Source organism: Rhinoraja longicauda, chromosome 23, assembly GCF_053455715.1.
Source record: "Rhinoraja longicauda isolate Sanriku21f chromosome 23, sRhiLon1.1, whole genome shotgun sequence".
NCBI lineage: Eukaryota > Metazoa > Chordata > Chondrichthyes > Rajiformes > Arhynchobatidae > Rhinoraja > Rhinoraja longicauda.
In genome coordinates this window covers 16,246,672-16,272,793 of record NC_135975.1, presented here as the reverse complement: position 1 = coordinate 16,272,793, position 26,122 = coordinate 16,246,672, and the positions used below count along the sequence as shown (strand labels likewise).

The 26,122-nt window shown below is 41.5% G+C and overlaps 1 protein-coding gene across 3 annotated transcripts in view; it reads left to right on the top strand.

The window, feature by feature from the left end:
* The window catches only part of LOC144604905 (voltage-dependent calcium channel subunit alpha-2/delta-1-like), a 497,845-nt gene that overhangs the window by 375,361 nt on the left and 96,362 nt on the right, over positions 1–26,122 (top strand). For all 3 annotated transcript variants that reach the window (XM_078419763.1, XM_078419762.1, XM_078419764.1), the window contains 2 exons: positions 20,585–20,656; positions 25,225–25,296. In XM_078419763.1, coding sequence (XP_078275889.1) covers positions 20,585–20,656; positions 25,225–25,296 — 144 coding nt within the window. The remainder of the gene's footprint in view (positions 1–20,584; positions 20,657–25,224; positions 25,297–26,122) is intronic.

Sequence of the window (26,122 nt, the reverse complement as noted above, 5' to 3'; positions counted from 1 at the left end):
AAAATTAAATAGATTCTCGTAATAAATGCATGAGAACCTACTACCTCAGGCTTTTAAGAAGACAGTGATTTGTAATGAAATCATTAAAACGGGATAACCTAGAATTGCCTGAATGTAGCATGCCAGATATTTATTGATTTTGGTTATTTGACACTCACCACTTGTTATTCAGATCAATAACTATTGTGTGACTGTGATAACCCTTTGACTCTAAAATATTTTTATTGGAACATTGGAACATAAGTGTAATAGAACAACAGGAGATGACATTTTTATTGTGCTTTATGTGAGGATATAACCTGGTGATTTGATTTAGATTTGTACCAAATACTCTTAACCACACAATGATTAATATAAGTATCAGGGACTGTAGAGAACATTTAGATTTAAATAGCCTAGATTAGGCTCAATTTTTATTTGAACAGGTATTTAGTTGGCTGCAAGAAGAAAATGACCACATTTGCACCTTTACTTTGAATTGGCCTTCATCTGTCAGAACAATTTAATGCAACTTCTGTGTAATTGCCTATTAGCCTAGTTTGATACTGGGTGGAATTTTGGAAGCAGGGCAATAATGTGATCTTGCCCTCATAAAATATCCAGCTGAACGTGCTGAGTTAATTATGAATGTGACTGCATTATGTAGAAGCCGCAATTATTAATAATGTGGCACCTCTGTAATGATAATAGTTTAACCTATTTAGAAATGTATGCTCTACTTGTTTCTAACTGGTTCTTTTTCCAATTAATCTTATCAGTTTAGTACCTTCTGATATATTTTGGATATTCTCAATTAACCACTCCTCTGTGCTATATTGTATAATATCAAGGCGAACATGATAAATGATATGTGCAGAATATAACGATGAATGGAACTTAACACTTTTGTGGAGATTTTATTCTGGATAAATAATAGGAATAGGAATGATAAGGAATAAAAGGTTTTAACTGTTGTACTGATGTGAGGAAAGTAAATCCGTGGAGATCTGTGCATATCTGACAACAGTGGTGCTGTGTTACAATGAGGAAGCCAGGAGTCCTCTGGATATCAAATGCTGACTCTCCTGATCTTTTGCTGGAGGTTATTTGAATCAGATTGCTAACTTGGAAATAAAGGATAAGTAGACAGAAGTGTATTCATTGGTTAATTATTAAGTATATTTTGAAATAAATTTACATTTTGTATCAATGATTTTAAAATTATCTAACTTAGTTTCAACTACGTTTAGATGTTTCTGGTCAGAGGAGATATTTAGGAAGAGTTGAAAAGATCTTTGACAAAGACCATCAGGCCACTCTGGAAACAAAGCCTTGTGATCCACCAACTGAGATTGAGTCAGTGCTTGTGAGCACTCTGCTTAGTGAAGATAGACGCAGCAGTGAAACTTGTACATTGTTTGCACAGCCACAGCAGGTTAATGTGGCCGATGAGAAAACCTTTCAGAGTGAGTTCAAGGTATGAGACTGGTCCTGAATTGGACAGAAATGAACATGAGTAAATGCAAAGATAGACACAAAGTGCTGGAGGAACTCAGCGAGTCAGGCAACATCTCTGGAGAAAATGGATAGGTGGCGTTTCTGGTCGGGACCTTTCATCACAGTGAATGTGGTGGGGGGAACTGGAAGTGAGACAAAAAGCAGCACAATTTGGGGCTGGCAACAGCTGACCTCAGGCAAGGAGGATCCCTGATAGGCCAATTGTTTGCAAGAGACAGTCATTGGTCAAGGGGATGTATAGTTGTGAACTGGTTAACGGAGGAAGATGGGGAGGAGGAGGAGGTGTTTGTAGTAGTTACCTAAAATTGGAGAATTCAACATTCATACTGTTGAGTTGCAAGCTACCCTAACAAAATATGAGGTACTGCCTAATTTGTGTGTGGCTGCATTCTGGCAATGGAGGTTGCCCAAGACTCTGTGTGGGAATGTGAAGGGGAGTTAAAGTGGTTAGCAACTGGGCCTTGGCGGACCAACGCAAGTGTTCAGCGAAATGGTAATCAAGTCTACACTTTGCCTCGCCGATGTACAGGAGGCCTTATTGGGAACACCCGATGCAATAGGTGCATAGATGCAAATACATTGGAAAAAATCTGTGTGCAAACTTTGTGGAAATGGCATTGGACGAAGACATTTTTAAAAAGCTCGTTTTTCCCCATTTTGTAAAATTCCCAACAGGAATGTTGAAGTGCTTCTGCAGTTTGGCCAGTTTGCTTGTTATGCTACATGTCGAGAAGCTGCTGAAGGAAACCCCTTCCAGAGCTAAGTGCACAGTAAACACATCTGATGCATTGACTGTCTTTAATTAAATAGCAAAGGAACAGTGGACGGAGGTAACAGGAATTATGTACTGACTTGAAAACTTCAATTTTATTTTTTCACTAGAAAGTTCTTCTTAAACCTAAATGTATCGATGTAATATCGTACAAGCAGGTGAGCATGCCTGAGTGTGTGAAATACATAGTAGAAAGATTGCTTTTCCTAAAAGAGTCACAATTAGGGATTGAAATTTGCCAGATCAAAAGGTAAATAATATCAATCATCACAAAAGTAAATTTCACAAATAATTCCACTGCTGTGATTGCTATCAGGCATTGGTACTTGGGAGATATTAAACCCCCCCCCCCCCCCCACTAATTCTACTTAAGAAGCCGATGGATGCACAAAGAATTGTGGAGGCTCTTGGCCATTTCTCTCAGTTGGTTCAATAGAAACAATGCCTCTTCTCTACACAAAGTTTATGGTTACCAAGAGTGTCAATAAAATGCACCGTGTTTTTCAGGCCTCAGGTGCTTCAACTCCCTTGCTGAGGAGGGAGTTAGCTTGTTTCTCTACACAGATATCAGCATGTACATTGGTAGTGCATGCCTCGAGCTGTAAAGGTCCAGTATTCTGTCCATGCTTCACCATGTACTGTATCATTAATCACAGAATTGATACCCATTGCTCCCACCCAGAAAGGACATTCATTAACTAACCTTAGAGCTTTAAGAACTGCCGCCGATCTCTCTTTGTCAAAGGAGTATTAATTGTTGCTGGTGAGACAGGCGGTCATGAGTTTTCCACACAGCTGTCAGCATGGGCATATCTCCTCATGAATCCATCATTCATTATTGTGCATCCTGTCAGGATCACCATTTCATTAAAACACTTGTGCCTTGAGCAAGTGTGCACAAAGAAACCAGCGACAGAGGAAAAATATGACTTTTTTTTTTTTTGTACTACCTTGTTGAGGAACAATTCCCATCTTAAATGCAGGAACAGGCTTCTAAGGGTACTTTCTTCGGAATTTCATTCATTTGTTCTGATGTTTAATGTAATTGTCAAATAAACTGGGTTTGGACTTGTCCCAGGAGACTGCATCTAATGGCAGAAGTGACACTGAGCCAGTGCAATGTAATTCATCTGAGCTGAGACTTGGAGTTTGACAGGAGCTGCAATCTCTGTCTGGGCAACAGGGAACAGGAGGATCTGATGCATGAAGGCAAAGAGAGGCATTTTACTGAGATGTTGCAACACCAGCGGGCCCTTTAATCCGCTTCCAGATATTGCGCTGAAAGCTTTGCCAGAAACTGAAGTTTCTCTTCTGTCAAAGATAATGGGGATAAAAGGAGGGAAATCATCATGAATCTGGTCCTTGAGCAAATTGCCAAACCAAGCTAATCCATTTGCTTGCGCTGAGCAAATATCCTATCCCTGTACCTGTCCAAGTGCTTTGAAGTATCATAATTGTATCCACCTCTACCTTTTTCTGTGGTTACTGTTCCATACATGTCCCAACCACTGTGTAAAACGTTGTCCATCAGGTGTTTTTTAGATCTTTCCCCTCTCACCTTGAACCAACACTCTCTAGTTTAAAAAAAAGTCAACCCTGGAGAAAGGACTGTGGTTGTTCATCTTATCTCTCGCCCTTGTGATTATATACATCCCTCAGCTTCTTGGGCTCCAAGGTAAAAGGACCCAGCCTACTCAGCCGCTTCCTATAACTAAACCCTCCAGACCTGGTATCATCTTCGTAAATCTTCTTGCACTCTGCATTTAGAGGAATATGGGCCAAATGCGGGTAGGCAGGGCTAGTGTAGAAGGGGCATTCTTGGTCAGCATGGGCAAGTTGGGCCGAAGGTCCTGTTTCTATGCTGTATGACTCTAAGAAACCCTTCATGTGCAATGACATCCTTCTATAACAAGACATCCAGCACTGCAAAAGTACTCCAAATATGTTCTATCAGCAGTAACAAGATGTCCAAACTTCTGTTCTTGATACCCTGAATGATGAAGGCAAGCATGGGGACAGCCACCCTTACCCCTTATTTGCCACCCTTACCCCTTTTGTGTGTGAATCCTTGGGTCTCCCTGCCAACCACTTTCCCGGGACCCAAGCATTTATTGCGCAAGTCCTGCCCTGCTGAGTCTTACCAACATTCAACACCTCCCATTTATCTGAAGAAATTCCATCTGTCATTCCTCAGCCCAATGGCCCAGTTGATCAAGATCCTATTGTAATCTATATACTAAAACTCTCGTTTGTTTGTTTGTTTGTGACTGAACAGCCAAAACTGTACAAGATAGCATGACATTTTTAGGCCCACCTTATTCACCGTTGTCGCTTTAATGGTAAAAATGATCGTTTTATTGATCCTCTCCCCCCTCCCCCCTCCCCCTCCCCCTCCTCTCCCCCCTCCTCCCTCCCCCTCCTCTCCCCCCCTCCTCTCCCCTCCCCCTCCTCTCACCCCCTCCCCCTCCTCTCCCCCTCCTCTCCCCCTCCTCTCCCCCCCTCCCCCTCCTCTCCCCCCTCCCCCTCCTCTCCCCCCCTCCCCCTCCTCTCCCCCCTCCCCCCTCCCCCCCCCCCTCTTGCGTCTCTTGCCTGGCCTCGTCGCTCGCCCGGAGTCGCCAGTCTGGGCCGGGCCTCGAAGCTCGCCGGGCCTCGACTCACCCCGCCGCTCGCTGGGCCTTGCCTTGTCGCCTGCCGGGCCTTGCCTTGCCGCCCTCGCCTTGCCTTGCCGTCCGCTGGGCCTCGCTGCCTGCCTGCCTCGCCTCACCACCCACCAGGCCTCTCTGCTCAGCGGGCCTCGCCCCTCGCCTCGCCGCTCACCGGGACTCACCACGCCGCTCGCCATGACTCGCCTCGCCACTCGCTGGAACACGCCTCGCCGCTCGCCGTGATTCGCCTCGCCGCCCGCTGGGCCGGGCCTCATCACTCGCAGTGCCTCGCCTCGCCGCTCGGCGGGCCCCTGCCGGGCCTCGCCTCGTCTAACCGCTCCCCGGGCCTCGCCTTGCCGCTCCCCGGGCTTCGCCTCACCTCACCGCCTGCCTGTCCTCACCTCGCTGCCCGCTGAGCCGTTGTGATTTACTGTTGAAGACCACTAGAGCAAGTAGGTCTTCAATGAACTTAGGTATGTACAGTTTTAAATGAAACTCTTTCTTCATAACTTAGTCATACATTTTATTACCATTGTTCTTTTATTCAATATCAAGAGAATTGGATGTGTCGGGAAAAACAAAAATAGAAAAACCAAAACAAAACAATTTTTTCTTCGTTGTAAAAAGCATTTCTGTTCAATATCCTTTCTATAAATACCAGAATATACTCATGATAGGCCTGACATTGTACATGTAGTCCAAGAACTACAGACTGTTGGAAATAATAGTCATTTTTCACACATGAATGTAGCACAATGCGAATGCGCATTTGGTGTGCATACTTTTTTTTGCTGAAAAGTTGCATTACGTGCCATATTATGAATTTGATGTAAAATTCTGAATTTTGGACATCAAAATTATGAATTTGTAAAATCAAATGTTGGGAGGTCTGTTCATGAACCGTTCTGCGACCACACCTCTCTATGTTGGAAGAATGGAAGATGCCGAAAGAGATTCCTGAAGCCGTTTATCGAAAGCACAAGGTGTGGAGATGAGTCACATCCTCTGTACAGGAGACGATCTCCGGATATGGGAGGATTTCAGGGACATCAAGAAGGACGCCGGGATCAACCTATTACTTCTGAATGGGTGGTGCCCTGTAATGCTCAACTCTTGAATTTGTTCAAATGTCACATCAACGTTGAGATATGCTCCTCTGTAAAGTCGGTCAAATACGTGTTCAAGTACACCTTGAAGGGGAGTGAGCAAGCAGTTTTTGAAGTTAACAGGGATGACAAAAATTGCACAGTACTTTACTGGCAGATACATTGGTCCGTCGGAAGCAGTGGGATCAATCCTTGGATTTCCAACTCATGAGAGACGCCCTGCTGTCATTCGACTCCAGGTACATCTACCACAAGAACAACAAGTTGTCATCAGAGTCGATGCTGGTCTGCTGGTGAGAAATGAGGATATCACGAGAACAACTTTAACTGAATGCATGGAATTGTGTTCTCGAGATCAATTTGCAAGAACACTGTACTACGCTGATGTACCCCGATTTTACACAAGGAACAATAAGGAATGGCAAAGAAGGAAGGTTGGGAAGATAGTGGAAGACCATCCACGTATTTTTGAAGCCAACGTTCTGGGACGAGTATATACCGTTTCTCCAAGATGTGACCTCTACTACTTGAGACTGCTTCTCCATCACGTAAAAGGGGCAGTATCCTTCGATTCATCGAGGACGCATGACGGACATATTCTTCCTTCCTTCAAAGACGTCTGCATAGAAAGAGGTTTGTTGCAAACCTGACGACCATTGGCAACAGACGATGGAAGACGCTGAGCGGACAAGACTCCCCGAAGCAATGAGAGATTTGTTTGTTTTGCTGACGATTGCTGAGATCAACACTTCTCGACAATTATAGAATCGATTCAAGAATTCAATGTCTGAAGATTACCTTCAAAGAGAATGGAGAACAATCGATGATCCAAATATCATGATTGATGAGAGGCATCATGATCAGGCTCTGTTGTATATTCAAGACAAGCTTGTGAATTACAACAAGACACTGGGATACTTTCATGTGCCACTACCAAGACATGGAAGGATGACCCTTGATGGTGACAATCCAGAATTGCTGAGTGAATTGCAGTACAATAGACCTGAACAACAGTGATTTGTTGAAGAGAACGAGCCTCTGCTGAATGCTGAGCAAAGAGCAGTGTATGACCATGTGTGCAGCTGCTTGGAAAGGAATGTTCCTTCAATGTTTTTCATTGATACACCAGCAGGAATGAGCAAAACAATTCTCACCAATTTGATCCTCTCCAAAGTTCGAGGTCAAGTTGATGTTGCTTTTGCTGTAGCATCCACTGGTATAGCAGCTAAATTGATGCCTGGTGGAAGAACTGCACATTCTCGATTCAAGATACCCATCGAAGTGACCGATAATACAATGTGCAACATTGAGAAGAACTCCAACATGGTTCATTTGATCAGGAGTGTGAGACTGATTGTTTGGGATGAGTGCCCGACGATTAGGAGGAAGAGCTTTGAAGCGGTGGACAGAACTCTTTGAGATCGATACAAAAAGAACGATGAGCCTTTTGGCGGCATTCTTACCTTTTGTTGTGGCGATTTTGGACAACTCCTTCCTGTTGTGAAAAGGGGAAAGGATGCTGATGTTGAAAATTCCTGCATCGAGAAATCCTATTTACATTCAAATTGTTATATTTTGTTATTCACATTTTACACTTTAATAAATCCCTTTTCCAATTGCTGTGCCCGTCAGCCGCCCATGCGCAGTAATACCTCCATGTTCCACGTCACCATGGAAACCAGATGGGCAGGAATGGCGGCGCCGCCGGAGAGCCCCTAAGAATGGAGGGGGGGGAGATAAGGGGGGATGGAGTGGGTGACTGGGCGGTGGGGGGGAAGTGGGGGGGGGAAGAAGGGGGGTTGAGGGGATGGAGTGAGGGAGGGGAGGAGAGGGTGCTAGACCAATGCAGAAAAAAACACAATTTTAAAGAAAAATCGTGATTTTCATTGAGATTTTTTGTTTTTTTAAGACATTTATTTTAAAGGAAAACGTGCGATTTTCCCAATGGCAACCCAATGAGTTGGGGACCCAACGGGTCCACTTGGTCTATTCTTAGGTAAACTTCTTGACTGTTCATTGCACCACCAATTTTAGTGTCATCTGCAAACTTATTAACCATGCCACCTACATTCACATCCAAATCATTAATTATAAATAATGAACAACAGTGGACCCAGCACTAATCCCTGATGTACACCACCTGTTACAACCATCTACCATGAGTCAGTCTGCTATCTTCAACCCACTGGCATATCCTGTTAGCTGTCCTTGGATCTAATGCGATTAAACCCTCCAAACATGAATTCAAAACCATATCCCTAATTAGTCCTTGCCTATCCGAATGCATGTAGATCCTATTTCTCAGAATCCCCTCCAGTACACCACTGCTCACGAGCTGGTAGTTCCCAGGCTTTTCCTTACAGGCGTTCTTAAATAGAGGCTATGCTCCAGTCTTCCGCTACCTCACTGGTGTACATCAATAATATAAATATCTGTGTTGGGACCAAAAAATTATTGATATTGTCAATATTTGATAATCCGCTCATTTATAGGCCTAAAGAGGGAGCAACAGGTGCCCCTGTAAGTTCAAATTGGTCAATGGTTAATATGGGGAGGCCGACAAGCTCATGTGTTGTGGTCCTTTTGTTAGCTGGTCTGTCGGCCTCGTGAAATGAGCACGGACATGATTCAATCGAGACTCCCTCATGTTTTCCACATAAATTCCTGTACCCGTGTCTCAGGCTGTTCCATGCTGTCTTTTGTGGTCACCCGCAAACCAGAATCCCCGCCTTACCTTAACGCCCATGGTCTTTAATCTCTGAACTTTAGTGAAGGACAAAATTGTCAAGGCCTCAGCAATCGTGATGCCAGAAGAGAGGGGATGGAGTACTTATCCCTTCTATGCCACCACGCTCCAATCTCATCGGTGAGAATTTAATATTGGGAAGCAGGGCTGAAAAACGCTGAACAAACATTCACTGTGTGCACTGGAGAATTCTGCCCATAAATTCTCAATCTTATTGAATGGCCTATTAGATAGTCATCTTTCTGGCTTATGCCGTCACCCGTAATTTCACCTGCTTGTCTGATTTTGTTTTGCTCACCTTAGGAAGTTAATAAATCTTTCATCGTTGCAATTTATAACACTTGTGTGGTGTCTAAAGTGTGGAATTGTTTCTCATCATTCCGTTCCTCAGACATCACCACCCTTTCAGTTTTGAAGTTCCTGCGTAATTGTTGCCAGGGCAACAGCACCTCTTTTCAATCTCAACGAAAATTAAACTGTCAAGGCCACTTCCACAGCTACATTTATCTGAAATGTTGCCAATTCATCCAACACCTTCCTATAGAGCTTCATATGGATTTATCATGCATTTAAAACAGTAGGCAAACTGAAATGTTCAAGCCTAAATCCTAGACAGTCTGTCCTCAATCTTTAATCTTCTTTGTCAAATTGCTGCAGGTTTGAGGGCAAGCCTCTTTTTAATCAAATATCCTTCTCTCCTATTTTTTCACACCCTGTTTTCACATTTCCACATCAGAGGTTTACACGACATCCTCAAATCACAATCCTTCAGCTGCTGCGAAAAAAGCATTCCACTGGAACATATATTTTATGGTAAATCCATTGATAAGCAAACTCAGCACAAATTACTTCAATGTTTCCTGTGTAAATGTAATCTATGAACCACCATCACTTATGGTCTGTTTGCAACCACCTGACAGCATGAAACATTTTTTAAACAATTGCTCATCAGTGATTTTTCAGCCGAAATCTCTCTCACTACACTTGTGTGGTCATTAAACATTTAAATACTTTTAATATTTTGGTGAGGAATTTAATTTGGCAGATATGAAATTGTTATAGTTATTATAATTATATGATAATATTTTATATTTATGCAGAAATAAAATATTATTATTATTATTATTTCATATTTGTCACATCTACGTGGTTGGAATTTGCCTGGTATTTGTTCATGTCCTCCTGGAGAGTTTAATTTAAATAGGCATTAATTTTGCAAGCAGTGGCAAAGTGATCTCGTGATTGCTACGGCATCGATTTCTCTTTCCCCCAACTATAATTATGGCGCAGTGAAGTTGACCGTTTGATTAAATACGTTGACAATCTTCCACAGGTGGCACAATACTTTGAGCACTTTGAGTGTGCAAAATAAAAAATTGAACGTGCATGTTAGATTAAGGTACAACTCTCATACATTAATATTATATCATTATAATCTGAAAGAAATTTGATGGAATGCTAATCTGCATAGACATGAAATTAATTTGTTGGGGCCAGCCAAAATTGCCAAGCAGTATGTCAGTAAAAACTCCAGCTCATGCAAGAAAACATAACTTTTGACAGTGCTAAATTGACAGTGACCATTGCTAAATACCAGGGCACTGATTGCAGTGGGGACTGTTGAAGAAGAGCACGTCTGCAGAGAAGCACTTGATTGCTGACAGCAGCTTTGGGATTTCTGTGTTGAACTCCACACACACACAGAGTCCCCCCGAACCTGCTGTCAGTTCCACGGTGTCACGATGGCACACATTGACAGTGTTACATTATTCTGATTGTAAAATGTGAGCCAATTATATTTTCATCATTCAAGTTAGGTCTGAATTATAGGGAGTTCATGAGCAGTTCAAATTGGGTTCAATTATATATTTAGCATTTAATCTAAACTGTTTCTGTCAGTATAAACAAAACTTGTGACATTCTGCCAGGACCCTGCATTCTTTGAATATATTTATACTTTTAGAAGTGTGTCCAAGTTTGGAACTCAGTACACTGCACTGGGGCATGGTATAGGACATGGTCTGATTGCTGATGGCTGCAAAGCCTTTTATTTAAGGATAAACTGAATCAGTTTGAATAATGCATATGGCAGTAATTGATTTATCCTTGATGTCATAAAAATAATAAATAAATACATTCACAGGGAGTTCTGGTTCTTGCAACCATTAAAGGTGTTTAAAAATGTAACACCTCATTGGCATGTGCAATGGAGGTTCAGACAGCTGAAAAGAATCAGCAATCCAGATTAAGAAGCAGATGAATTAATGGGGAGGACAAAACATCAGTCTGTTCTTAAACCTCCAGATCAGGAGTGTCAGTCAGTGCCTGACCATGGCAGATATGTTAATGAAATATGAACTAACTGATATACCAATAAAAGGGGACATTCACTACACAGATTATTTGTTATGGATTAATTATGCAGACTTTATTAATGCCTGATTCATAAAATCTTCTAACTTTCATTTTACAAAAATGAGTTGCTGTGTTTTCAAGGCAAATTTCAATCCCTATGATTAGCCAATAGCTCTGATATTGCTGTCAAAATCTATTTTTGATTTTTAAAGAGTTTATACATTGTTTGTTTAATCCATGACCTCTACAATCTCACTTGATCAAGCTGTAGGGAGTGGGATGAGCTCCACCACTGCTCCCATAGGTTCTGGTTCCATTATCTCAGGCATTAAGCCAACAAAGTTTACAAGCACCGATTAAGCCGGAGGAGAAATTAACAATAAATTTTGGAGATGAATTAAACCAACATTTATTTTCTCTGTGCAATACTCTGCTGTTTCCACATTCCAACCTCGATAAGCGGAATTAGTTTTCCTGACTCGTGTGTTTGTAAATCAACATCGTATGTTTTGTGTGAGCGTGAGTGTGCAGATGTGTTATGTAGAAATGTTGATAAATCGAGTGTGTTCAATACTAAATGGTTAATGAGAACAAATTACAATTTCAACCAATCCTTGCCAAACTTCAATCCACTCTGAACTCCATTCCCTTTTCTCGTCAATGTACAAAGAAAAAAGCTCCCACATAAATAACACTGTGAATTAAATGCAGTACAAAGCTAAAAGCAATTAACCCAAACATTTCAACAGCATTTACCACAACCATTTCTAAAGAAGCAGCTAAAGTTACTAATTTTGCCCAGAAACACAGTTGTAACATTTTTGCCTGATATCATTCATTTTAAATAGATTATTTAAAGGGACAATCAAGTGAATAAGGAGGGAAAGAAGTCTCCTTCCTCAGTGCCAATTGAGTAGAAACATGGGGCTAACTCTGCTGTTTAATTCTGAACAGTCAGGGCAAAGATGTGTGATCCAGAGGTGCCTTGAAAATAGAAGTAACCTGACATTTCAACAATTCAATTACGTCATAAAACTGTGTGTTTACTTTTCAAATGGCCATCTTCATCTCAATTTAAACTTGATCGCACAACTTTGCTTGAAAGTGTTTAATTCTTAAGTTGCAAACAATGTTAATGTTCATCATTGGACTAAGAAAATAAGCATACTGAATGTAATGTTAATGTTCATCATTGGACTAAGAAAATAAGCATACTGAATGTTCTAGATATAAAGGTTGAATATGTTTGAACTTACATTAGTTTGTAAGAGATGCAGTAAGTTAGGCAGTTGCCAGGTAATTTTAAAGTGAGTAGATGGCTAGCATTCTGTTTGATGCAAATCATGGTTTATAGTCCAGAACTACAAGCAAACACTTTCAACATCTTAATTACTCTGAATGTCGATTTTTCTTTTTTTCCCCCACTCATTTATCTCATACAACCCAACTAATTGTAATAATGCCATTGAAAATATATTTATTTTTACTTTGTTAACAAGCAATACCTTCAATTTTTTAGTTGCGAAGAGGTGGAATTTCATTGCAGAATTCCCAACATTCTTCCTTCCTTCCTTTGGGGCAGTCTTTTTCTAAAAACTTGCCATAACTAGTAGACTTTGGAGCACAATCAGAAGTTCGATAGGAACTGCTTCAATATACCTCAGCATGCTAACAAACCTTAATCAATGGCAGGATCCATTAACTTCTTGGCAAGTGAAACTTTTGTTGATCACCTGTAAAGTGTGTTGGAACAAAATAGCAAAGGTAGAAAAATCCTTTCTTCCGAGAATGATTATCATTCAAAACCGGTAAGCTGGGATCAAATTCTGATATTGGTGCAGCACTTGCCTCAGTGAGTAGACACAAGCTTAATTCAAAATTGGCTCCTGGGCCTCACGATTTAGGCAAGTTATGTTTTTCAGTCTGCAGAAGGAGCAAACATTGCTTTCAGCAAATCTCAGGCAGTGGTCCTTGGGGAAGAATCAGGAGCTAGTGGCTGGACCTTTGGTAATGAGATGTGCACTGTTTTATCACTAAAGCGTCATTGAACTAGGAAGAGTTCCCACTGATTTCATACAAGGTATTTCATTTATTGGCCCTTTTACTCAGCCTGTACAACTGAATTACCCTCTCAGAGGCAGTATTGAAATGTTATCATCATTTCACACAGCTGATGCCTACAACCCAGCCATTTGGAGTCATTTTCTACTTTGAAAAAATAGTTCAAAACAGTCAGGCATCTTTCGGGGATCATTTTGGACAAAAAGGAAGGCAGAAATAGGGAGGCCATTCACTCCTTGCCCATTCTTGGCATTCTTGACTTGTTAGCTTTAGGATTTAATCACTTGATTTGCAAGCCGGAGATATTTAATCTTGGGTTTGTGTTGCATTTAAACCCAATTCTCCATGAGAATAGAATTGAAGTATATCTATAATGCAAAGCAAAACATATTTAAATGTAAATAAATTATTCTCCAGTGGAGCAGTGACTGAATTTCACAAACTCTCTTTACAAACAGCGGCACAGTGGCGCAGCGGTAGAGTTGCTGCCTTATGGAGTCAGAAACCAGGTTTTGATCCTGACTGCGGGTGCTGTCTGTACAGAGTTTGTACGTTCTCCCCGTGACCTACGTGGGTTTTCTCCGAGATCTCCCACACTCCAAAGACGTAGGTTAATTGGCTTGGTATAAATGTAAATTGTCCCTAGTGTGAGTAGGATAGTGTTAATGTGCAGGGATCGCTGGTTAGTGTGGACTCAGTGGGCCGAAAGGCCTGTTTCCGCGCAATATCTCTAAACTAAAACTAAAATGAATACTTGCAGTGACGAGGATGATTTCAGAGGATCAACTGTGGACTTACTCAGATATCCCATCCCGCCAACTGGACTGCATTTTAGCCATTAAAACACATTTCATGTTGATCGTTGTTATAATAACGCAGAAACATTGCTTTCTTATTACCTCAGCCAATTGGTGTCGAGATCCCAAAGGTTTATTTAAGAGAGAGACATCCGAAGGCACAGGTAATGTGGTGACAATAGCAGTGGTGCTGCAAAGCTGCCAGGATTGAAGCTTTGGGAAAGTGTTTTGGCAGGCTGCAATGCAAGGGCCAAACAGTGATACTGGCTACCGAAACAATTACGTGAGCATGACTTTGTAAATGCCTCAATGATAACTAATCTATTTTACTAGTTTAGAGCTAACAGATGGGATCGTGCTCTTGGCTCTCGTAGTAAGCTGCTCTATTTGGACAAAGTCCGAGCTTAAAAAGAAAGTTAATATTAAAGATTACAATGGATGGCTTGCAGATATAGAAAAGTTGTTGGTTTTGTCTATGACGGGTGCTGTCAATGGTTTACCATGGACACTGCATGCATTCCTTGCATTTGTTTGATGGCCAGGGCACACATCCCTGTGTAGTGATGAAACTATGGACAGTTATTTTTCTGCTTCAGGCTAGATCTTCATAGACTTGTTTGGACAGCCCATCATTGTCATTTTCCATGGCATGACGTTTTCCTGGTAAATGCCGCTCAAACAGATGGGAGGCTGCAGCAACTAACTGTTAAAATAAGTATATTTGGCAACAAAAGAGTTAACTGTTGCTTTAAAATGTGAATAATGCCTTAACTTTTGAATTTTTCTCAATGTATAACAAGTATTTTTACACTTTTTCCTCAATGTATATCTAAATTGTGAATTTTTCTTCATTTGAGAGATCCAGAAGTTGGACGATGTATCAGCATCTAACGTCATTGCTGGTCTTTAATCGCCCATGTTGAATTATTTAATTTCCCAATTTACCTGCTTCTGATCAGCGACCTCTTCCCAACGAAAGTGCCTGTAGTGCCTTAAGTCCTGTTCCATTGAATAAACAATCTGTGGACATTCTGCCTGTGGCTAAGTACCTGCTCTGCATTTCCCAAATTCTCTAATGGCCTAATTGTAATAAGGTGTTCCTCGAGTGGAAACTGTGAACCAACCATGTCACACTGTGCTGCCTCATAACCACACACCAGAGAGCCTGCCCCTAGGGTGTAAACTATTGAAAGCAAATTAGTAGCATATGTTAAAATTAGTTCGGCAATAATGGTAAATTCTTACAGATTTTTTCATAAACAAAGGTAAAATTCAAAGCAGATTTGTACACATGAAAATGGAATTAAACAAATTCACTCATCCTTGATAACTGTCTGCAAAATAATCTTGTTTTTATTCTGAATATTATTGAATAAATTACTACCTGTTCTCTCTCTCACACACACGCACACGCACACGCACACACACATATATATATACAAATGTATGGTTTGTCCATTTAAAAATAATTTCATCAGTAATGGAATGGGACCATTTCTTCTGTATGGAGAACAAAATTAAGGGTTTTGTACACTGCATTTCCAGACCATATTTCCAAACTCTTTTACCATGCTAATATCTTTGAAATTTCAGAAATGTAGCTATGAAAAGTTAGTATTCAGTCAATATTTCCTTGTCAGATATTCATCACAATGTCATACTCATTTGCAGTCCAAAGCATTTGCATGAAATTTGGTGCAAGTCGATGCAAAAGAGCAAGGGCATGTGGAACTTAAACGCTATCTCCTGAAATGCTTTGAATCCTTCCATTGAATGTGATAGATTTATCAATGTGATAGATTCTTTCAATAGATTTTGTGTTTGATGTGCTGCTTTTGTAGGCTTTCTGTAGGTGTTCCTTTGAAGTACTTGCATGGGTGTGTTGTGCGAGATGGCAATATAAGCTTGCTGCCTGTTGTTACCTTTTTGGTAAGTTCTCATTGATTAATTGAAGTACAGTGGAAGAGGCTGAGGAATCTGCAATACATTGCTGATAATGCACTGGAGGCTCCCGCCACAGAACTCACTCATTTTGGAATTTCATATTAACTAAAAAATAAATTGTAATGGGCATTAAATTCATTTACCAATGGATGATTGCAAGTGGCTGCGGCCTGCAATCATCTCCAGATATTCAGTCCATTTGGAGCTGAATGTGTAAAAGTGAAAAAGCTTTGATCCAACACTCACTTCATGTCAAAGCCAGTAGCCAAATGCAAGTTTTAACCCCTAAGTATTTCCACATCTAGTTTTCACCACTCCAGTTGCCATGAAAAGTTTGGAGGCTCCACTTCCCGAGACTAAATTTAGGCATGAAAATTTATGAAGACGCAAAAGGCCGCAGATGCTGGAATCTTGAGCAAAAACAAACCGCTGGAGGAAATCAGCGCGTGAGGCAACGTGTGTGGAGGGAAATGGACAGATGCCTGTACAAAAACCTGTGCCTCAATTGCCAAAAGCCCCACTAATTATTTCAACATGTAATGCAGCTGAAACCCCCTGAAAGACAGACTTCTGAAATGCATTGTTCTAAAATTTGCAGAGGATCTATCAAATCTTCACCAGACGTAAAATACTAGGTAGTTATACTATGGGGTGGAATAAGCAGTGGACGAATATAGAACCAGCTTAAGGATGGTCAAGGGTGAAGTGATTTTCTCTTGATTGTTTTATAACCAAGAGGTGAGGATTCCCGTGTCTAAGTTGCAGTCCGAGATCCATAAATTTCAAATGTCCATGGTTTAATTTTGGTTGATTGAACGCACTCCATCTGTAAAGACTGTAACACCATGTCATGTCATTGTAATGATCCAGGTAGTTAAACTGGTGATGAAGATTAAAATCTCAAGAGGAAGAGTTGTTATAAATTATGCTCTCTGGAGATCAACATGTACTAATGAACATATTTTCCTCATCTCCTTTTTAATTTGCTGTAGCCAATTTACCTGTAAGCATATTTTTCATAAGGGACCAGAATGTCAAGTGGTGACCCACACACTCACGGGGAGAACATGCAAACTCCATACAGTCAGCCCCTGATGTTAACACTGAGAACAACCTTCCCTCGACACACCCATGCCTTTAAAAAAACAAACTAACCTGGGTCTTTTTAAATGAAAATGTTTCTACTATCCCTCAGTATTGATTCCACAAATGATTACTCAGTTTCGTACTTCCTCTCTTTTTACAACAGAAGATTCTTTTAATCTTTTGCCAGCAATTCTCGGGTTAAGGATCATTGGAAAGAAAAATGATGAAGCTTTTGTAATTGATTTTTGTTTAGTACCCTTGGGTACAGTTCATCCGTACCTGGTGATTTATCCACTTCCAAATATACAGAACCACATTACCCTTCCTTTTTTATGAATCATACATTAAAGCAGACATCCCGATCTATCTTACGCCACATTGAGGTGGCTGACAGGATGTTATTATTTTGCAGTAGCACTGATGTGCAGTTTTGCTCTAAACTGCTTGTTTCTGCCAAATTGGCCATATTACATTTCACACTTGGTGTCAGTGCAGTGCAGTAAATAGCAGTGGATAGCTGCAAATGGGATGTGAATTGGAACTGCATGTTATGAGGTTTCTCTCTCAGCTTAAGCCAACTTTCTCCAGGCTTTGTCTGATATAAATGCACACCCCAGGACACCCACTGTTATCCCCCACCTAACACCCCAGGCTACAGTCATCTCCCACTTGCATGCACCTTTGCTCAGGTGAGGAGGAAGCACAGGACGAAGCTTTGCAGTGCAGGAAGGAACTGCAGATGCTGGTTTAAACCGAAGATAGACACAAAACGGTGGAGTAACTCAGTAGATAAAACAGCATCTATGGAGAGGAAAGGAATAGGTAATGTTTTGGGTCGAGTGCCATCTTCAGACTGTTTTAATGGGAAGCTTTGCTATTCAGATATTCAGAGGAAATTGAAAAACTTATAAAGTTGGAAACAATTTTTCTTTTAAATGTTCATTAAAACACCTTAAAACATTTCATGGAAAATAATTTGAAATGCATAAAACAAAATAAGAGTTACGTAATATAAATATAAATGAATTATCTACCCCATTTCACGGACAAAAAACCACCATTAAAATGAAAGACCAATCTATCGCCATATTTGATAGGTTTGGGACCAGAGAGGCAATTTCTCTGTGACATTGTGGAGTGTTGCATCGTGGAGTGAGAGGCTGTGGCATCTAAGACTTGCAATGTGTTCATGTAGGACTGGGAAGATGTTTTTGGAAGTGCTGTCGATAACCGGGAAGATTCACCCCATTATTTACATTGGTGCTTAACAATGTATAATAAAATAATTTGATCAGACTTATTGTATCCAGCCCACATCGGCTTTTGTTTTATGTTTGGCCAAAAGTCATTCTAAAGTGGCCCAGTGTCTTCCTCTGTAATTCATCAGTGTATTTCGTTGCTGTCTAAGCTTGTGACTTTCAGTTTTTGCCTTGCTTCTGACTTTCAGTTTTTTTTTCCATGACCACACATTTATCGGAATGTGTTGTGACCTGCTTGCCGGATCGTATCTTGATGCATGCTGCATGGATGGTAATGTCCTGGGGTCTTCAGTGCACGGAACTGTTGTCATTTAATGCTGTCTCATTTATTATTTAATGAAGGCAATCTGTCTTGTGAAATGCAACACTGCCCACACCTCTATTGTTATGTCAGGAGCATCTACTCTGTGCAGATGCAGCCTTCCCTGCAAGAACTGAAGGGAACATCTACTCTGTGCAGATGCAGGAAGGGGCTCGTTGATCCATAGATAAACACTGCAAAGACCACCAATCCACTTTGACTTCCTATATTGAACACAAGTTTCACTGATGCTGTGGGAAGAACAATTGACAGATGGAAACTATGTGTTATTTTTTATTGAGCAACAATCAAAATGCTGAAGGCACTCAGAGGGTCAGGCAGCATCGGTGGAGGGAAATGGAGAGATGATGTTAAGGGTCAAGACACTTCTCCAGACTTGAGGAGGATCTGAGGCATGGTCCTGACCCAAGATGTCTCTTGTCTACTCCCTCCACAGATGCTGACCGGCTGAGTTTGATTCTAACATCTGCAGTTCCTTGTATCTCCTGTTAATTTTTATTGTTGGCACATATGCAGTTAGAAGAAAGCGGAGCAAGTTGATGTGATTTTGAGTTCCATCCCTGAGCTTGAATTGGTGGTTTACTTTATCACTAAATGTGAATGGTGTGGCATGGAATTAGATGGATGAGATCCCTCTGCTGATGGTGCTCAGATCATCATTGGACCCTTGAAAATAGGCACAAAATGCTGGAGTTACTCAGCGGGACAGGCAGCATCTCCGGAGAGAAGGAATGGGAGACGTTTCAGGTCGAGACCCTTCTTCAGACCTGAAACGTCGCCCATTCCTTCTCTCCAGCGATGCTGCCTGTCCCGCTGAGTTACTCAAGCATTTTGTGTCTATCCTTAGTGTAAACAAGCATCTGCAGTTCCTTCCTACATCATTGCAACCCACATTCTCACTTGAACGCCTTCAGCTCAATCCAAAGAGCTGCGTTTAGGAGGAGCGATGGTTAAGTACGTAAGAAAAACAACTCTGTCTGTGGCTCAGAACGCGGCTTGCAATGAAATTGTAAGATTGCAATTGAAAATTGTTCTCCAATTCTTCAACCAAAGGTCTAGTGTTTGGCAAAATAAAGTTGAACCTCCTGTTCACTGGTGATTGTGATTAGGATTAATTTACGATTGGCTACGCCTTGTAATTCTATGGCCCTCCTGTGTGAAATAATTCTCAGAGTAAATTCCACATCAAATTGCTGAAAGTGGTGCATAAGTCGAATGTATATTCGGCATTAGCAGTGATACCACCAGTCTCATAAATGTTCCCAGTGATCCCAAAGGGACAGTTAAAATGGATTACCTGACTCCACGGTGGCTGATAGTTAGTGGAGATTAATTTTATGGAGCTTTGCTCTTAATGGGTCATAAATTAAATAAAACAAACCAATAAAAAGTGTGGATGTACTGCTGATAGATTGGACAAAAAGTGAGACATAACCTTAGAGAGCCAAGATCTTTTGTAATTGCCAACGGGCCTAAATAACAAACTGCAAGATTTACTCTGAGCTGCCTTAAACAAAATTGCTTTCTTCCTATTCTGAGAACGCATTGTCCTTATTTTTAGGGTATTATTACTAAATTCATGAAGTAGAAAATATAAGCGTTGCTGGTATAATTAATTATACTTTTTGTTACATAAAGGTTAATTTTCAGCACGATTAGTCGGAAGCGTGTAATGCCTGTGGGTGTTAACATGGGGCATAGTTCAAACAGCAACCGTAGTCGGGTTGGTAGACCAAACAGTTATCTCATAACAGAAATTATATTATGCACATGTATATCATAATAATCTCCAGTCAAGCTGAATATTACATGGGGAAATGATTTCCTCAACAAATGTTTGTTTTATCGGCTGCTAACCTTTTATTTAACATCCTTATTTAGAAAGGAAAGAAATATATATATATCCGTGCTTTACTGGTTCGGGATCAAATGTTGAACTTTATGTCAACTTGTATTTTCCACTTATTGCTTGATGATTATTTCTTTCGGTTTAGAATCCCAAATCTCAGGAGCCCGTCACTTTGGATTTTCTAGATGCTGAACTGGAGAATGAAATTAAGGTTGAGGTAAGCTGATCTTGAATGGCCACTGGCTACCGAGAGTGACATGTCTAAACCTTTTAACCCTGTGAAGCCTGGATTCAGTTTAAACACAATAAATGTCGTGTGAACAGATTTATATGCAAACCTGTTTCTTTTGTTCTGGCCTTTTGTGTGGTGCAGGTCATGTGTTTACTTGAAGAATCTCTGCAGCTTTCTCATTGAATGTGACAGCTTGTCTGTGTAATCGTGAACAGACTATGGCTGGCAAACTTTCAGCAACGAAGAGTTGTGGTCCCCAGGACTAACCGCCCGTCCAGGTCCCGCTTGTGAACTACCGTGATGGTCAAATGTGTAGGAAGGAACTGCAGATGGACACAAAATGCTGGAGTAACTCAGCGGGACAGGCAGCACCTCTGGAGAGAAGGAATGGGTGACGCTTCGGGCCAAGAACCTTCTTCAGACTGATGTCAGGGGAGAGGGCGGGACAGAGATAGAATGTAGTCGGAGACAGTAAGACTGGTGGGAGAACTGGGAAGGGAGATGGGATGGAGAGAGAGGGAAAGCAAGATCTACCCAAGCGAAATATGAGGTGCTGTTCCTCCAATTTGTGCTGGGCCTCACTCTGACAATGGAGGAGGCCCAGGACAGAAAGGTCAGATTTGGAATGGGAGGGGGAGTTAAAGTGCTGAACAACCGGGAGATCAGGTAGGTTAAGGTGGACTGAGCGGAGGTGTTCAGCGAAACAATCGGCGAGCCTGCGCTTGGTCTTGCCGATGTACAGGAGTTGACACCTGGAACAGCGGATACAGTAGATGAGGTTGGAGGTGGTGCAAGTGAACCTCTGCCTCATCTGGAAAGACAGTCGTGGTCCTTGGATGGAGTCGAGGGGTGAGGTAAAGGGACAGGTGTTGCATCTGCGGTTGCAGGGGAAAGTACCTGGGGAGGGGGTGTTTTGGGTGTAAGGGATGAGTTGAACAGAGAGTTGCAGAGGGAACGGTCTCTGCGGAAAGCAGAAAGGGGTGGAGATGGGAAGATGTGGTCAACAGTGGGATCCCGTTGGAGGTGGCGAAAATGTTGGAGGATTATATGCTGTATGCGACGGCTGATGGGGTGGAAGATGAGGATAAGGGGGACTCTGTCCTTGTTACGAATGGGGGGAGCGGAGGAGACCCTAGTGAGAGCCTCATCTATAATGGAAGAGGGGAACCCCCGTTTCCTAAATAATGAGGACATCTCCAGCTGCTGGTTTAAAACGAAGATAGACACAAAAAGCTGGAGTAATTCAGGCAATATCTCTGGAGAGAAGGAATGGGTTATATTTCAGGTCGAGACCGTTCTTCAGACTGAAAGTCACGGGAAAGGGAAACAAGAGACATAGACGATGATGTAGAGAGATAAAGAGCAATGAATGAAAGATATGTTAAAAAATAATGATGATAAAGTAAACAGGCCATTATTAGCTGTTTATTGGGTGAAAACAAGAAGCTGGTGAGACTTGGGTGGGGCAGGGATGGTGAGAGAGGGAATGCCAGGGTTACTTGAAGTTAGAGAAATCAATATTCATACCACTGGGCTGTAAGGTACCCAAGTGAAATATGAGATGCTGTTCCTGCTCATGCTGGTCAAATCCCACAAATGGAACGTTGGAACCCCAAGAGTGATCCCAGATCGTTTCATTTAGCTGCACATTTCTCATTCCAGGCAAAGATACTCTGCAATTATCCATATTCTTCAAATAATCTCATCATTATTAAGCGTAGTTATTGCTGTTCAAAATAAAACAATGGGCATAGGATATTGAGGGGAATAGATAGAGTAGATGCACAAAGTCTTTAACTCAGAGAAGATGAATCACGAACCAGAGGATGTAAGTTGAGGTTGAGAGAGGAAAGATTTGATAGTAATCTGAGGGGCAACTTTCTCACAGAAAGGGTGGTGAATATATGGAATGAGCTGTCAGGGGAGGTTGGTGAGGCAGGCACTATTACAACATTTAAAAGGAATTTGAACAGGTGCATGAACAGGAAAGGTTCAGAGGGATGTGGGCCAAATGCAGGCAGGTGGGACAAGTGTAGATGGGGCAGCTTGGTCAGCAGGGACAAGTTGGCTGATGGGTGTGTTTCCGTGCTGTGCGACTCTATGATTCTATTTGCTCACTTCACTGCTATTTTTTAGCTTCTGGCATTAGCATGGCCAATGGCATTAGATTCGGCAATGGGGAAGTTAGGCAGAAGGACCTGCCTGTGTAGAGTTTGCTTCTTTTCCCTGTAACCGTGTGGGTTTTCCTCTGGTGCTGCAGTTTCCCACATCCCAAATAAGTGGAGGTTTATAGGTAAATTTGCCTCTTTAAATGACTCCTACTTTGTAAAGAATGGATGAGAAAGTGGGATAATAGAGAACTAGTATGAACAGGCGATCGGTGGTCGGCGTGGGCTCAGTGTGCAGAAGGCTCTGATTCTGTGCTGTATCACGAAAAAATGATTGCATCTTACATATCAAGATAGATATAGCTCATATTTAGAATATTTGGGGTAAATAAAATGCTGAGGATTAAAACTGGACAAAATCTATAACATTTGACATGGCCGTCCTGTCGTGGGAATATTTCCAGTATATGACAATTTCTTCATTTCCCAAGGCAACATTAGTCACTTTGAGCCATAGTTCACTTAATATCCAGGAAGCCCTGTGCTAGTCCCACAGCCACACTGTGCTTTTATTACTGCATAGCTCCTTCTGCCTTTCAGGCCTTGCTACCATCAGTGTCCCACGAAGCTGACTGGTCCACAAGCACTGGGTCATAGGTGGCAGAAAGTGAGGCCATGCCCACAAACAGTCCGACTACCATTATCAGGCAACTCAACGGCCCTCTCACCAACTAGAGAGCGGCCCTGACCTCCAATCTACCTCATCAGCGGCCTTTGAATTGACTTTGATCGGACTTTACTGGAATTTACCTTGCACTAAACGTTATACTCTTTATCATGTATCTGTGCACTGTGGACAGCTTGATTGTAATCATGTATAGTCTTTTAGCTGACTGGATAGCACACAACAGAAATGTCTGAAGAAGGGTCTCGATCGGAAACATCACCCATCCCTTTTCTCGAGAGATGTTGCCTGACCCGCTGAATTACTCCAGCATTTGGTGTCTATCATTGGTGTAAACCAGCACCTGCGGTTCCTTCCTCAACTAAAAAGCTTTACACTCTTCTTCAGCACACGTGACAATCAATAAACTAAACTAAACCGCTCGAAAGAATCTAGTTAAATGTATTAACATATAAATTAATTAAATATAAGATGAAACAAGAAATAAATGCAACAAATATTTAACCCTCTCTTATCTTTTTAATGGAGATTGGCTGACTTGTTCAAGTGGACTATGCTGCCAGGTGTGGAAACGGCAGACATGATAGTGGCATTTTAGACATTTGTGGATAGGCACGTGGATATACAGGGAGTGGAAGGATATGGGTTGTATGCAGGCAGATAAAGAGTTGGTCTTTGCATCATAGACACAAAATGCTGGAATAACTCAGTGGGACAGGCTGCACCTCTGGATAGAAGGAATGGGTGACGTTTTAGGTCGAGATCCGTCTTCAGACTTTTAGCATTGTGTTCAGCACAGACATTGTGGGCCGAAGGGGTTGTTCCTGTGCTGCACTGTGCTATGTTCAATGAAAGGGGATTTGTTAGATACAGATTGAGAGGCCAGACTGTAAGCCAAGGATGTCCCAGAGTTGCCCCAGGCACAGTGGTGAGTTCAACAGCAGAGCACGAGATGGATTTATTGGCATTTGAACTCTAGCACATCCAGTACTTCTGTGTTACAATTTTTATTTAAGTTATAGACAATAGACAATAGGTGCAGGAGTAGGCCATTCGGCCCTTCAAGCCAGCACCACCATTCAATGTGATCATGGCTGATCATTCTCAATCAGTACCCCGTTCCTGCCTTCTCTCCATACCCCCTGACTCCGCTATCCTTAAGAGCTCTATCTAGCTCTCTCTTGAATGCATTCAGAGAATTGGCCTCCACTGCCTTCTGAGGCAGAGAATTCCACAGATGCCTTCTGAGGCAGAGAATTCCACAGTCCTCAGAACTTTTTGCCAGCAATTCCCTTATGATGCACTAGCCTTAAATAAGATTTAATCTTCACTACAAGCATCCAGGAAAGATGATATTGTTGGAGTGCTGATGTTGAATTGACGTTATGCTGGGATATATTTTGTTAATCCTTGCTAATGATAAACATCATTAATTATTTTGCCTTCGTTCAGTTTACAATGCATTGATGTTTATTTTTCCATTCTCTTTCTTCTTTTATTTATCTATCCTTATGCTTTCTAATATCTGTGATATGTGACAACAAGCTTACACATTCTTTTTTGCATGAGTGGTGATACATTGTTCCTTCCATAACACTGCCACTCACTGCTGTGGTACTCTCGATCCCTTGCATCATAGATTTAGAAGCAAGCTAGCTTTGGAAAAAGCTTTATTGCGGTTTACAAATAGTTGTATTGCAAAGCAGTTTGGAGATTTGCACAATATTGAAGGGGTGTCAATTTTTTTTGTTGTCTTCTAGATACGACATAGCATGATAGAGGGACAAAATGGTGAGAGGACCCTTGAAACACTCATCAAATCATATGATGAGGTACAGTCTACAGCTAATTGGATGTTGATTTATTTTGATGAAGCATGCAAGAATTGTTTCAAGGAAGGAAAAAGCATTCCTTGTATATGACGTTTCAGAGGTGAACAAAAAATAATATTGAAGATATGGCCTTTGCCACAAGCATCTAGGACATTAAATGGTTAATGGTTGGTGTTGAATGGACATTAAGCTAGGACATGGTTTCCAAGTCCTTCCTAATGATAAAAATGTTGTTCATAATTTTGCCTCCCTCCAGTTAGCAGTGCACATATGGGTTTTTTCTTCCCTTCTGAGGAATTGATATTCCCAGGAATCTGTTTCCTCCAGCACTCCCAACCCTTCAGTAGCTCTCTGCCGAATCTGCATTACAATTAGAAGGCTGGAGGGAGGCATCACGTGTATTATCATGCATCGAATATACAAACAGTAGTCTGATCATTCTAATTTTTTTTCCCCCCAAGTGTTCTCCAAAACTGACAACCCCTTTGAAGGGAACACCATGGACTAATTCTCCGTGTACCTGACTTGGAGTTCCCTTGCCATCTCTGCAGCCCAAGCACAAAACCAGCTGCAAAATACTACCAAGGCATTATTCTTAAATACTCTCGCCACTGAGGATCGTGGATATCCACAGTCAGTTGGCTGAACCAATCCATCCTGTTGAATGATGCTGAAAATATCAGCATTATAATAATAAAAGCAATTCAAACGTTATAATTTCTTCCTTGGTTTGCATCCCAAGGATGTGCAGGTTTGTAGATTAATTAATTTCTGTAAATGTCCCCTAGTGTGTAGGATATGGTGATTGTTGGCTGGCATGGACTCA